Below are 15117 nucleotides of genomic sequence, written 5' to 3'. Positions count from 1 at the left end.
AGTACAGTATATAATCGACTGGTTTCACCCTGAATAAAACATTATATGAAACGTACCGGTATCCATAAAAATGAACATTTATGAAAGAATTAGTGAAATGAGAAGATTATGGAACGAGATGGCATGCGATCGAAATAGGCACCTCTCCTACCCAAAGATAGCGCTCTACTTAATTTTTAATGTCGCTCCAACATTTTTCTTCATTGACTTTTAAATCAAGTTTCTACTTAATACGGCATGACAATGACATGAACACAAAAGCTTCGGGAATAGTTTATATGCCCACACTCTTCAGAGAGACTCAGACCGATCGACTACATCACACTGTCACCACTTATCCATTGTGTCCGCTTGTGTGTTATCGTATCCTTTAAGATTTTTCAGTGGCACACTAAGAATTTTGAATTTTTTTCTTGCTAGGGGAAAAGTTTTGGGGTTGTAATAATACAAAATCCCATGTTCTGGTAGTATTGAATTTGTATTATTCTGCACCCGGAAAGACGATAGGTAATTGTTAAATACTGCCATGTATATTTTAGAAGTGCATAAATGGATGTCGAGTTAGGAAGCTTTTTTAAGACGGTGTATTGGACACGCTGGATTCCTGCGTGAGTGCACCAGGTACAGGTACACCTATTATTAATCGTAAACTTTCTTTTATTGGAATAATGGTGTTAAACTTCATCTGAACGTATTTAAGAACTAATGCGTATGTCACTTAAACGTAAGCTGATTTCGTATTGTGTTTTTTTTCTTTCTTGGGGATTTCTTATTTTTTCTTTATGATTTTCCTTCTTTTTAATTATGACATGTTCAGTCTTTCATACAATACACTACATATGTCATGTACGAGAGAAAGAGGGGGAAAAGAGTTTGACGAAAGCCTACACTACAAGATAGGGCAGTATCTTCATTGGATGCTTGGATGATTGGTTATAGACGTCCTCATGGAGAAAGCATACTCTAGGCTTGTCCGCGCTCTTCATATTCGTTGAAAGCTATGCTGAAGTGGGTAGTCATGGTAACGACTAGTTAGCACTGCATGGCGCCCTGATAGAGATGTATCGATCTCGTCTGGTTTGTATCGTTCTCCGAGTAAGTAATTTTTGTATCAGTAGCTAGTTACTGCCTGTTACAGCGGAGAGATTTACGCTGATTGTGCGATTTCCATTCTGCGATTTCCAGCAGATTTAGAAATACTTCAGGATTTTATTACAGAAAATAAACAAAAATGTTCATTATTAAATACGAACAAAAAGTTTAAGTATGGATCTATAAAGTATGGATCTATAATTGTGATTCTTAAAAAATAATAAATGATATTTTGAAGACAATATTATCTAGTTTCTTTTAATCAAGCAATGCCCAAGGACTACTTGGTTTGCTTGGGTGACCTGCAAGTCACTGATATCTATATCTATCTATCTATCTATATCTATATATATATATATATATATATATATATATATATATATATATATATATATATATATATATATATATATATATCGAAACATTACCTTTGAAACAAATCTAGACAATTTGTAAATTTTTTAGTTGAGTTGTTTTGTTAACGGGTGTCGTACATTGTCATTTGACATTCCTATTTAGTGCGTGATATCAATCTGAAGAAAATAACTTGGGGTTGATGCCCTCATTAATTCACATAATCAATTAAGCAATATTCTGAATAAATCATGCTTTTTAAGTTAAATATACAAAATTCGGACAAATATGACACTACAGTGGTTTTATTAAACTAGATAGCAAATCTAACTTATTTTTAAATAACAGACACGTATATTAATATGAACATTGAATAAGATTATGTATCGTATTATAGCTATTGGAAGACAAGCTAGCTCAATTAACAGCAGAATTTGAAGAAGCCACTAATGAGAAAATGAAGTGTCAGGCTGAAGCCGATGCGACGAATCGCACAATTGATTTGGCTAATCGACTGGTTGGAGGATTAGCATCAGAAAAAGTTCGATGGATGGCATCAGTAGACAAGTAAGGAAACTATAAGTTTAGAAATAAGTGATGGCATTAACAAATATTCGAAATGTAATTGTAATAGTCAGTTCATGTGAGCAGTGCCGGACTTACGTATAAGCTAAACAAGCTGTAGCTTAGGACCTCACTCCCTTGGGGGCCAAAAAAATTACAGAAAAAATCTGGCTGTAATGTAATTTCAAAATAATAATGTAAAAGAAAATACGATAAACGCACATGCAAGAACACTGTTTTGCATTATGTACTAGTTTGTTATGAACTGACCCCTGTTTTCCAGCTTAGCTTGTAATTAGAGACTGTTTTTCAGCTTTGCTTGTGATGGGATGGAGCTCCGTTACCCCAGCCCAACATGTAATCGAACCGTTTCTCAGCCCCGCTGTAATCGAGCCCCGTTAAGCAAGCCTCGCTCGTAATAGGGGCTTATCTTCAATAGCTTATTTCCCCATCAAACCTAAATCCGGTACTGCATGTGAGCTATAGTAGAACATAGCATATATCGGAAACTAATACAGTGGTAGAATATACTTTGATTTTGGATTTGGATTTGAGTTTAGCATCCCGTTCAGCAGCGAGGCTATATCTTCTGTTCTGTTCCATCTTCCTATTACTGTAGAAAATACATAATTTGCAAAAAGGCGGATATAGGACCTCATTCGGTGCTAGCCTTTGCCCGCTTTTCAGAACCCAACGCGACACAAATATAGCGTCGTCGAGCCCGTAGGGGTCGAGCCAGAGCGAAGCCAACGGTAGGACGTTTTGGTTAGCGTTTTGATCTCAAGAATACTACCTCTATCCTTGCGTGAAAGGTAAAATGCTTGTCGAATAGTTGCCTCCTCAATCTCACAATTTATCACGGGGTCGCTAAAACAATATCAATGCAATAAACATAATAAATAAAGTTTAAATAATTTCTCTATGAATCACACCGATAGCTGTGGTCCGAACAAGGAGCAGTGTGATTTATGATTCTAAGGTGAGAGGCTACGGCCTCAGTAAAACATCGGTCGTTCAATCTGAGAGTGGCGAAATGAATCCTCAACCCGACAGAAGTCATATTACAAGATTATAAAAGGATACTTAGAAATTACTTGCCCGATTTACTGTCACATTATATACATGTATAGTAAGTTAAATACCTAATAAATATTTATAAATAAAGTGAGCCACACGGGTTGCGATAGGAGACACCTCCAGGTCTCGTACATTAAAAGAGGGAAGTTCAAACACATCCCGATATCATTAGTTACATCAAGGGAGGCGGACGAAACAACAATGTGTGAGTACACCTCGTCAGAAATGAGACGGTTCAAGCAAATGGGCAATTAAAGGAGGGTAGTTGAACGACCAAACAGTTAAAACACACGTTCATTGTAACCTAATTAATTAAATTACTAAGGCTTAAAGAATATTCATTTAGATATCAAGTATTAAGCCAATTGAGGAAGCGACTTCCCTTGGTCAATTGAAATATTACATCACAAACACAAGATTGCTAACCGCAAGGATAGGAAGACGGTAACGTTGAACTACAAATGAGAATGACGAACACATGATCTACACTAAGAGTCACTTTCCTACCAAAGCCCTCTTACACTATTCACTGGCGACACACAACACAACTGCGAATCAAATTACAACACTTTGTCATGGGTGACGAAATTAACTCACTAACAGTAGATTCTTGAAGACAGAAAATTGGAAGCGATTATTGAGAGCCCGAGCGGATTGGCTGATAGATATTAGTTCTTACCTGTAGGTGGATGCAGAGAAGAGGTCAGAAACAGGTGTCTTAGTCGAGACAGAATCTTGACGTACCTTGTCCAGGAGATGTCCCTCAAAAAGGAGGCCAGAAGTCCTCAGGAATAAGCAGGACTGCGATACTAGACGACTTGTAGAGTCACTCTCGCGACGATCCACCGTAAGGAGGCTTACCACTTAGTTCGTAGTGTATGGTCCGAGTGGAAGCGTTACCTATTCAGTTTAGGAAGAGGTATGGGATTTTCTACCGGTCTGTTGCAGTAACAAGAATATTAACAGCAGAACACATGTGTTGCAAAATTTGGTTTATTGTTAAAGGGTTCAGTTTCTTTAAAGACCGTAATGACAAAAGTTCTAAAGATCACAGTTAAATCACAAAATAAGATCAAAGTCATAGGTTTTCACAGATCAATGATTTTAAACGTAGGTGTGGCATTAAGAGAGGTATCAAAGTCGACATAAGGAAAATAGTCCCACTTTCAAAGACAGTAGGTGCGGAGACAGACAATTTAATTTACGAAATAATTCAGAATATTTAGGGCGATAATGAATAAGTGTACAACAGCCCTCTGGGTGGTCCAAAGAAAAATTATTACTTACAATCCAAACGCAATTAGAAGTCCAATTTTCAGAGATGGACGTGGTAGTGGTCTTCACGCATTTATTGAATTGACACACTCTCCAGTTTTTCGTACTTCACTATACAGAACACAAGAAGTCCAGGAGTAACAACCATAAGTAGACGGACATGTCAAGACAGAGTCATAGTCTGACGTATCGCTTAAGTAGCTAAGTAACTTAACTCTGCAGGGAGTGCAGAGGCCTGCCTCCCGCGGAGGCGTAGGGACTAGAGCACAGGTTATGTGCTCATCGCGTAGTTCGGAGGTAATGAACGCAAGAGATCTCATTCCGGAGGTTTTATGTGTATCGAGTCTGGGTGTGTCAGTATTGCATCAAATTGTGCAATAGTTAGAAAAAATCCTTTATAAGTTGATTGGCTGCTGGTGAGGTAGTGGTTTGGACCACTTGGTGAACTCTGATTGCCTAGGGGCGATCTCATACTACTTATGATAGGCGCGCGACGATTCTGATGACTATGATAGTTCCAAAATGCACACACCCTCACAAGGATAACTCACTAAAAAAAGAAAAAGAATACAGAGATGGTTCCAAATACAACCAGATAAGATTACACAACATTATACCAAAAGGGGTGACACATAGCCACCACCAGTGTTCAGTTCAAAGGTCAGTTTGGGCAGCTGTAAAAGTGTATGAAGTCAGCGCTAAATATAGAATCTGAGTTAATACCAGGAGTAATACTCGAAGAGGGTTTGGTAACATTAATGTCAGATACGGTGAGTAATGGCGATATATAGAGAATATACTAACACAAGTGTTTAGGTCAGAAGGTAGCACCTTCGATTATATATGGCAATATGATCCACCGTAAAACAGAGAAGTTATTTCAAAAGGGAGAAAAGAGAGAAAAGAGAATCTTATCATATCACAGTTCGTCGTAAGGGTTGGGAAGAGTGTCTGAAACGGAAAGGAGGCAGACGCTCTGAGCATCTGTAGTCCTTTCAAGAAATAAAATTATTCCACAGAATTCGTAAAAGGGGAAAATTAAGAATAAGTCTCGGTGAGACTCGTATAATAACTGATTTAAGTAAATTTGTGTAACGTATGTAGAGGAGAACTTGTCTTGGATAAACAGGGTGTTTGCAAAAACCGCAAAAAGTTTGGTCAAAATTTTAGCCACGACACAAAACATGCAAAATTCCTGTTATCGCAAACTAAAATGCACATTTGTGTTCCATTGACACAAACCATTATAGAATGAGTTCCATAGACTACAATCACAAAACCTGTTGGTAAAATTACCAAAATTAATTTCATTAAAATTGATTTAAAATTGAAGTTTACAAATATCAATTTGCCTCTATTTAATATAATTTTGCACACACAAATTTTATATTCTAAGTACAATCTTTGTATCAAGTCTGAAGGTATTTTAAAAATGTCTTGTTCCAATATCGTTTTGATGTTAAATATGTTAATAATATAACCTGGATTTCTTTTAAAATTCATGTGCATATGAAAACGCATATTTTGAAAGTGAATATATATTCGAAGGACATTCGCATATTTCCCCGAATATTTAAAGATACAAATCATTTCAAAATTCTAAACGTTCTGAGTCGATTTTTTTGCGTATTAAACATTCCTTTAAAAGTATTTCTCTTACCCTTTGAGTGTACATTTTTCTAGCATGTCTTTTAAACAAAAGAAATTTCGTCGCGGTCTCAAGCATTCAACCTTACTATACTGACTGACCATTCTGGTATACGAGGGATTAGTGACACTCGAACTTGTTTGTTTTTAGTTTTTAAATGCTACCTTAGGCACAACTGGAAAAGATTAAAGAGAAAGCGGGGAAGGTACTTAGCTCAAATTCAGGGCTAGGAAAGATCAAACCAATTAACCAGTACAATTGTAGGACAATCCGGAATTTACTCTGCATCACTTGTGTTCAGTGTTCACTACTGAACTAATATTAATTAAGCTTCCTATCTATCAGGATATTCAGCTTTTGCTGCGTCATGTGCGTATCTGCATTGACTTACAAAATCTGTAGAATGTCTTTAGTAATCTCGCTCTCATTCACGTACCTCTGCTTAGATGCCTACAACTACAGCAAACGAACTGTGACGTTGTTTCTGATAGGTACCAGCACACTTCGGCATACAGGAAAACATGTATGCTGATAGCAGCCAAGAATCCCACGTTGGCAGGGTTTGCACTGGAGCAGTCTCTCCGGTTCAGATCGTGAAGTTATTTTGTCGAATAAATATACTCCCACTGGTAAGTAGATTGGAACCAGGCCAACAAAGAAATTTCACACTTTAAAATCTGTGTTGGGTAATTACCATATGTTAGCAGAATGAAATGATCCTTACAAGTTTGTATATTAAACACTTTCATTCCACTTATTTCTATTTAGTTAGTGGCTCACCATCCAGGTTGTGAAGACTGTTTCGTTCCATTGAGTATTCGTCAAGTTCTTGTAGAATGTCTAGAATTCTCAGACTTCAGACAACGTTTAGAATTACCTAAAGAAATTAATCAGGCTCTGGGGGTAATGTGGTCTGCTGGCTTTCTAAAAAAAATCGAAAATTGTTTGTTTGAGTTCGACCTTCTGAGACGCTTGCTTCTGTCTTTGCACAATCATCTGGGAATAAAATATTGAACTCCTTCAGCTAAACCCTTTTTGGGGTAAGCTAACTGCAATAAACAAAGCCACCGTGAAACTAAATCTCGCTAATTTGCTGTTGGGCTATCGACGCTAATACTCTTCCGCAAAGTAGTTCATATGATTTTATTATTACCTTTACTATGAAGCTCCATATAAAACTGTACATTATTATAAATGACAAAAATATAATACGGATTATCTAATAATATTACAATCGAGTGTGGTTAATGAAATGTAAATAAACACTAAGCATGCGCAGTAATTATGGCGCCAATTCAACTGTGAAAGCGTGTTCTGCTTTTGAGTCTGAAAGATAGCTGACATGAATCCCGGTTCAGCGAGTGTTGTGGTGAAACATCAACAAAGTAAACCTTTACTCACTAAGCAACAATTCTTTACCAGCGAAATTCATATATATATATATATATATATATATATATATATATATATATATATATATATATATCCTTGAAGTTTCTTTTCTCCTGCTACTGTAAGTATCTGGACAACACAAGACAGTATTGTCAAAATGCGTGTATAATTTACTCCTCTCCGTGGGGAGTGATACCTCACTAGTCAATCGTATTTGTGACAAGGCCTGTGCGATATGTCGATATATCGATATTGATATTGACGTATATCAACATTCGCTATAGCGAATATATCGACATCCTAAATTTTCGATATCGATATTCGGGGAGCGAGGTATAGGGGGCCCCTAAGACTTGCGATATATGAAGAAATAAAATTTAATTTTTACAATAATGTCTTCTAATGACATTTTTTGTGACCACAAATTGCAATGTAAATGAATCCAACTGCAATTTTTCAATATTACATACTGTATCTTCTTAGCCGCCAGAATTTTTCTGCTCCAGAAAAAAGAAACAAAAAAGCACGTGTCAAAAGCAATTGCTTCGAACTTTGACCTAGAATTTATGTTAAGAAATTTTTCTATTCCTCTTTCTCGGCTATCTCCATCCCTTTTGGCCTTTGGGACCGCTCATTGACGAAAAGTGTACACATGACCACTATATGCAGACATGCTTTCAGCCAGAATCACAGATTTTAATAATAATAATAATAATAATAATAATAATAATAGTTATTATTATTATTATTATTATTATTATTATTATTATTATTATTATTATTATATTGTTTACAACTAGGGTCCCATCTGTTTATCTTGCATGTGAGAGCCGCAAGTCTGCTATGCTACTAGTGTCCCTTAGTCTGTTCGTCTCTCCTTCCGTTTCCTGTGGATGTTTGCTTTTGTGCTGTTAGGCTTTTATATTAAGCCTTACATTATGTAACCTTTTTCTTTTTTACGAGATTTTTTGGAAAAATTAGAGAAACTGCTTTCTTCTGATATCTATTTCTTACCATTCGTCTTGTTTGAACTGCTTAAATAAGGTCACTTTGTAACTTTTATGTCATCCATTGCCCTCACGATTTAAAAAAGACGTCATTCTTAACAAGTTTTTATTATCTTATTTGCAGTTTGGCAAACTGCTATATTTGTAACAAAATTGAGGTTTGGTCCAACGCTTTTCGAATTCTCAACCACCCCAATGACCGTGTTTTTTGGGATGCCTACTATTGCAGGAAAGGCAGAATTGCAAGTGGTAATGCACTTTTAGTCTTGCCTATACAAAATACTTATAGTAAATATACGGTTTTAACAGCTTGTTATGTAAAATCAAGGAAGTTATTAGAAACTAAATTCTTCAGTAACATCTACTGCAAGTATGTAACTGTTGCATCGAAATTACAATTTTAGAATTTCATGTTAAGAAATCTACAGATTGAAATGAAAACACCCTATAGCAAACTTAAAGATTGAAAGCATGTCATGTCTAGTACTCTCGCTGTCGATGTAACAGCATGTCTTCGTTACGTGATTGAACGGAAACGTTCAAAGTCAGATAACGTCAAAATTTAACAAGAATTCATAAAACATTTAACAAAATAGGACATGAATTAAAATCCTAAACACATATTTTAGTTGTACGTCGTTCTAGCGAAACTATAAAAACTTTTAAATTAAGTTAGACAAAATTACTCTTATTGCCTAGGAGTTTCGTTATAAAGGTAAGATTGAAATATTGTTGCCTAGGGTGGAGAGTTTTGCACTTTTATTGGAAATTCCATGACGGCTAGTGCGGAAAAGGTACCATTAGTGGCACCGACCTTACTGATTTTTTATTTTTTTTTTTTTGACAACCCTTTACTCTGCCCCAACGGACTTAAAGGTTTTAAGTGTTTGGTTAGGCAACACGCACAACACCAATGACACATCTGCTACTTGTGGTCGTTTTCAGAGTTACCTTATAGCTATAATACAATTATTTTATTAAAAGAAACTTGTAGCAATGCCAGTAAATAATTTTAAAATGTTTATGAGTCAAAGTACAGCCATATTAGCTGAGTTGTTGGAATTAATGTCCAGATTTTGTTTGGAATGTCACGTTAACGATGATTATAGGCATAGCTCTTGATATAACACGATTTGCTTTTGACAACTTTTCGCTTGGTATGTACACCGACAGCAAATGCCATCTAGCGGCAGCCTACATAACTTCGAAATTACTTTGGCCACGCTCTTCGAGCGTCGTCGGAACGTCCGGCTCCGTCCAGAAGATTCGCGCTACTCTCTCTCGCCTCGTTGGCTCCAGAACCTACGCCGACGTTTCTAGAATATTCTCGCTCGAAGTTCGGCGGTGGTATAAATATTGCGTACTTGGCCAACCAATCCAACAGGCAAGTTTATTGCAGCTTAAGCTTTAACGGGTTTAGTTTGCTACTGTTTCTGTTAAGACAGAGAGTTTGTGCATAGTACCTAAAGTTACAGTCTTCTTAGTGCGATACGATTCAGAGACATTTTGTATACTTTGGTTTCCAAGTTTAGAAGCAATGGAAAGCAGGATGAAGAAAAAGCCTCATAGCAGATCAACGCGGGAAAGTGTGAAACGAGGCTTGGCACTTCAAGTGAAATGAGTGAAGTGCAGTTACCTACATATGCTGACGTTGTGTGACATTATCAGTGGTTTCGAAGCGGTTTAAGTGGTGACGAAAGTAACTAAATTACCAGTGACTGACATTTGTAAACTAGTTGGACAAAGAGTTGTACATATTTGGCGTAAAGCAAGCATTCCTGTGGTTTCAGAAAGGAGAGTTTTTGACATGGTGAAAACATTTTATAAGTGTCGCACCAAGGAAAAACATTTCAGTTGACAAGTACAAGAAGCAACACTTCGTGCAGGTTTTGTTGTACACGCGGAAAAGTCTCTTTTTGATACTGCATGTTGCAAATGTAAAAGCGCCGAAGATTGGAACTGTGAGAGGACACGCAAGATTCCAGAACTAGAATTCAAGTTTCTTTTGGACCAGGGAACATCACGGAAAATGAGCATTGGTAACATTGACGTCCGAACAAGCAAATCTCTGTCAAAGATGTTTTCCCGTAAAGTGAGCAGATTTAAGGGGCAGACAACCAAGAAAGACGCTGGAAGTGTTAAAGCAAGTCCATCAACCAGTGGGATTAGGCATAGGCACAGGTCAAAGATACTGACATCGTCAGGGGAATCCAGCGAAGCTGTTGATTCGGTAAGCACGTTGGGATCTGACTTCGAGGTGCGACCAAGAAGGAAACAATGGATACGGTTCTCAATGGCATTAAATGTGTCACCCTTATTTACCGTACAAAATGACGTCATATTTCTTCGCTATCGGAATTTCATGGCCGACATTTCACGTCTTTATGACAAGAGTGTGTTGGTTGGGTTTTGTGCGAGCGGTCCCGGGTTCAATTCCTACTGAGAACAATCGGGCGAAAATGTGTAGAAAGCCTTTTCAAGAAAGCCATCCTGTGTGAAGTTTCTTCTCGGTTTTCCTTATTCACATTAGGCAAATACTGGAATGGTACCTAACATGAAGGTCCCAGGAAACTTCCTTTCTTCCCTGCTCTTTTTTTCCTTCCCCAGTTCCTCGGATAGTGTGACGCCGATGGACGTCATCCCTCATACATGACGGACTAAAATGGCCACAGTTGCCAAAAGACCAGAAATATAATTCTTAATTGTAATTCTTTTTAAAATTTTTCCATTGTGAGCCTCTGTTCTTGCTATTTTGAGTATTTTCCTGTTATATATTCTATATATTTTTAATTTATTCCTTAACTGTTTCTGCGACCTGTATTTTAATTTTTGTTGCTTTATGGTTTGTTCTCTTAATTTATAGATCTTATATTTGATTTATATTTTTTCAGATGTTTTATTGTGAATTTTTAATATGCAGCTTATATCGGCTATTAGCCTTGCCATGTCGAGGAAAATAGCCTCGCTGCTAACCTTAACAAATCATTTTACTTACAATAAATATCGTATGTAAATGAATTTTAAATGAAAAAGCTGTTTCTTAAGTTTCTTTTAATTTTTTTATATTGCATATTTGTATCATGTATATTTTCAGTTTTTTACTGCATATAAATCCGGGCCTTAGTTTTAAATAACAACGAAATGTACTAGAAATTGAAAAAAAAACATTATCTGTGACAACTCTCTTATAAATAGGTTTTCATCTATGTGTTGTATATAATGCATTCAAACAAAAAATTAATGCAAAAAAAAAATTAATTCCACTTGAAGTGTAATACCATATTCTCTTTTCTTTTAGTTTCAAACAGCAAGGAAAGACTCTTCCTGGCGATATATTACTTGTCACATCCTTTATTTCTTACGTTGGTTGCTTCACAAAGAGGTATAGGCTAGAGCTTATGGAAAAATATTGGATCCCTCATTTTGATAAAGTAGATGTAAGTTTCTATATTTTTCTTCAGTCTATTTTTCGTTAACTCTAAAAATGTATATGATTAAAGACTTCTACTTAAATCCTTCTTATTAATGACAAACGTCTCAATGCATCACTCTAATTCTTAATAATAAATAGTCATGGTTCCAGACGTCGCTACCTGCCCTATCGCTTGTTGCCTTATGTCAATAGATGTTGCTGCTTGCAGGCAATTGCATTCTGAAGAATGAATTGCAACTTAAAAACTATGTTGTTTCAGTATTATTATTTGAAAACAAATAAGGCTGTAACCACATTTACATACTTTGACCATTAATATTTGGGTTTTCCTATAGTAATTTCTTGTGACTATTAAATTGCAACTTAAACTGCATTCTTTCGAAATGAATAGTGATGAGATTAGAAGAAAAACATTAGACCTCTCCTCGATTTCAGACGGTACTATAGAACTAATAGAGATAGAGGAGGAGCTTTTATATATATATATATGCAAAAAGGGTATAAATCCGAAAGAATACACTAGGTTTCAAAATTTTAATGTAGAAAAACATTTTGAAAGTTGTGCACTTGAAATTGTTCATTATAACCTTGTAATTGTATATGTATATAGAAATCCTGGCACTTTTGTGACAATCTTTATAAATAATATGGATACCATACTTAATTATTTTCTAAAAATCAAGAAGACTGTCATAACTGTTGGGAATATCAACATAGATTTTTTTGCAGCCGATAAAACCTGAGGTAGATTTTTTCTAGATTCATTTAATATGAAGGCAATTGTCGAAGTTCCCACGAGTTTTACATTATACTCCAAAAGGGCAATTGACCAGTTCATAGTGAGCAAGCATCTTAACCACAACACAGTAGAAGTCTCCAACGGTGGTTTTTCAGACTACCTTGCCAAAGTACTCGATACATATAACTTTTGGTAATAATAAAAAGTTGTAATACAAGTACAAGTAACGTAACTTATAAAAGAAACTTTTATAAAAGAAAGATAACATTTTAATCACCTACTCAGAGAAGAAATTTGGAACAAGATCTACAATGTATAACCAGGGTAATGAAGATTTAAGTTGCTTCATTGATCCATAACAAAACATACTATTTCAACCTACCATTACTCGTTGTAAGATGTGTACTTCTCCAAAACAATCAAAATTGAATTGAATTGAATTGAATTGCTCTTTGTTTCAGCGGGCGAGGTTCAGCCGGAGGCTGCTCTGCCACCTAACCCTTGTCATCATTACAAAGAAAAAAAGAAGATACAAATAACAACAGAACATGGTACATACAATAATACTAAGGATAAGCAAAACACTCAGTAAATGTAAAATAAAAAAAACACTATACACATACCGCTAGTCCAATTTCAGTCCAATTTCATACTCTAGTAAACCTTTCATGTGTGCCAATGCTTTGTCTCTGATCTGTAAATAATAATGTTTGCAGTGATGATTTAAATGAATTGTACGGTTTATCAGTGACTGGCTTTGGTAGAGAGTTCCAGATTCTTGCTTCCGAAATTGAAAATGCCTTCTTTGTTATTTTTAAAGAATGCCGCGGCATATTCAGTTTATTACTTCCTCGGGTATTGTAACGGTGAATCTCTGATCTGCATGTTAGTTTATGATGCAACTAAGGTGGTGTTTTATGTGAATTTATTTTATATAGTAAACAACAGTACCAGAGATATCGTCTTCGGGATATGGTTAGGTTATTGTTTTCATTAAGTACCGACAGTATATGCTGAGACTTTCTGCAATTGAGAGAAAAGCGTATAGAATAGTTCTGTATTTTCTGAATTGCCCTAATATTTTGAGTGGAGAGAGAGCTACCATATATTGAATCGCAGTAATCGAACAGAGGCAAAATGAGAGTGTTAACAAGATATAGTCTTGTTTCTTGCGAGAAATAGCCTTTTAATGTATAAAGCTGTCGTAAGATGCGCTTAGCTTTAAAATACACTGTTCAGAAATCCTGGGTAACATAACGGATCAGAGTAGCGAGTAAATAATGATATTTTTATCATGGCTAAAACACAAGTAAATCTATCATCATATACAGAGACATGTTACAAGAGATGCAAAACATATATAAAGAAGTTCTAAAAGAAGCAAAAATGTTACACAATGAGAGAATTATTAAGAAATCAGACAATAAGTCGAAGGCGTTGTGGAAATTAGTTCATAACGAGTTAAATGTAAGTACTCGTAAGTTTGAACGTAATTAAGAGACAATTAAATATTGCAACATAATAAAAGACCCTCGTACAACAGTTGATCTATTTAATAATTATTACAGTGATTTTTCATAAATATACAATAATGAGCCACCATTGCCCCTTCGCAAATGTTCCCCAGAATTTGTAAAATACAATGTATCTACATTCAGTTATTAATACAGAAATATGAAAATGTTAAAGAGATTGAAAGGTAAGTGATCAGCTGACGTAGATGGCGTATCGCCAAGTATTGTAAAGAAAAACATTATTGCTGATCCCCTGTGTTTCCTTATAAATATGTCATTCTTAAATGGAAAATTCCTAGTATATTAAAAATTACAAAACTGAAACCAGTATATTAAAAACTCGATAAAGCAGCGTTTGAACATTATAGGCCTATTTCACTCCTTTCAACGCTCTCAAGAATTCTAGAAACAACAATGAGTGTCCGGGTAGCAACCCTTTTACTTAAATATGATCTATTAACACATAAGCAATATGGCTTCTTAAAAGAAAAATCAACGGAAACCTTAATATATAATTTCCTAGAAATTAAACAAAAGTTTAGATAAGAGGGAAAGTGTACCTGGTATAGGTGTTTTCTTTGATCTTTCCAAAGCATTTGACTTACATGTTAGTATCACATAGAAACCTTCTTTCAAAGTTACAAGATTATGGAATAAGAGACATTGCATCCAAATGGTTTAAATCATATATGGAAAACTCGATAGTAAGTAATAGAAATTACATATAGTAACAGAGAAACAAACGAAACTACGTACATACTACATATTATCGAAGAAACAATAAATATCATGTGAAACACCACAAAGATCCCTATTAGAGCTGTTATTAATTTTGATATACATTAAGACCCCACTAAATAATATTCCACAAGCAGAAGTATCCCTTTATGCAGATGATACTAATATTATAGTACTGTAAAAGGGAAAACTGATGAGGATATTGAAGGTAATGCAAATGAGAGCATTTCTAAACTACCGGATTCAAGGAAATAAACTTAAATTAAATATTGAAAAGACACGAG

General features: G+C 35.5%; 1 protein-coding gene across 1 annotated transcript in view; it reads left to right on the top strand.

Annotated features, from left to right (window-relative positions):
• Nucleotides 1-15117, top strand: part of LOC145694826 (dynein beta chain, ciliary-like) — a 614922-nt gene that overhangs the window by 518429 nt on the left and 81376 nt on the right. The window contains exons 57-58 of the mRNA XM_081771484.1: nucleotides 1844-2013; nucleotides 11708-11846. Of these exons, the coding sequence (XP_081627610.1) occupies nucleotides 1844-2013; nucleotides 11708-11846 (309 nt within the window). The remainder of the gene's footprint in view (nucleotides 1-1843; nucleotides 2014-11707; nucleotides 11847-15117) is intronic.

Source organism: Thermobia domestica, chromosome 9 (genome assembly GCF_964235325.1).
Source record: "Thermobia domestica chromosome 9, izTheDome1.hap1.1, whole genome shotgun sequence".
NCBI classification, from domain to species: Eukaryota; Metazoa; Arthropoda; class Insecta; order Zygentoma; family Lepismatidae; genus Thermobia; species Thermobia domestica.
This window is presented reverse-complemented; position numbering and strand designations above follow the sequence as displayed.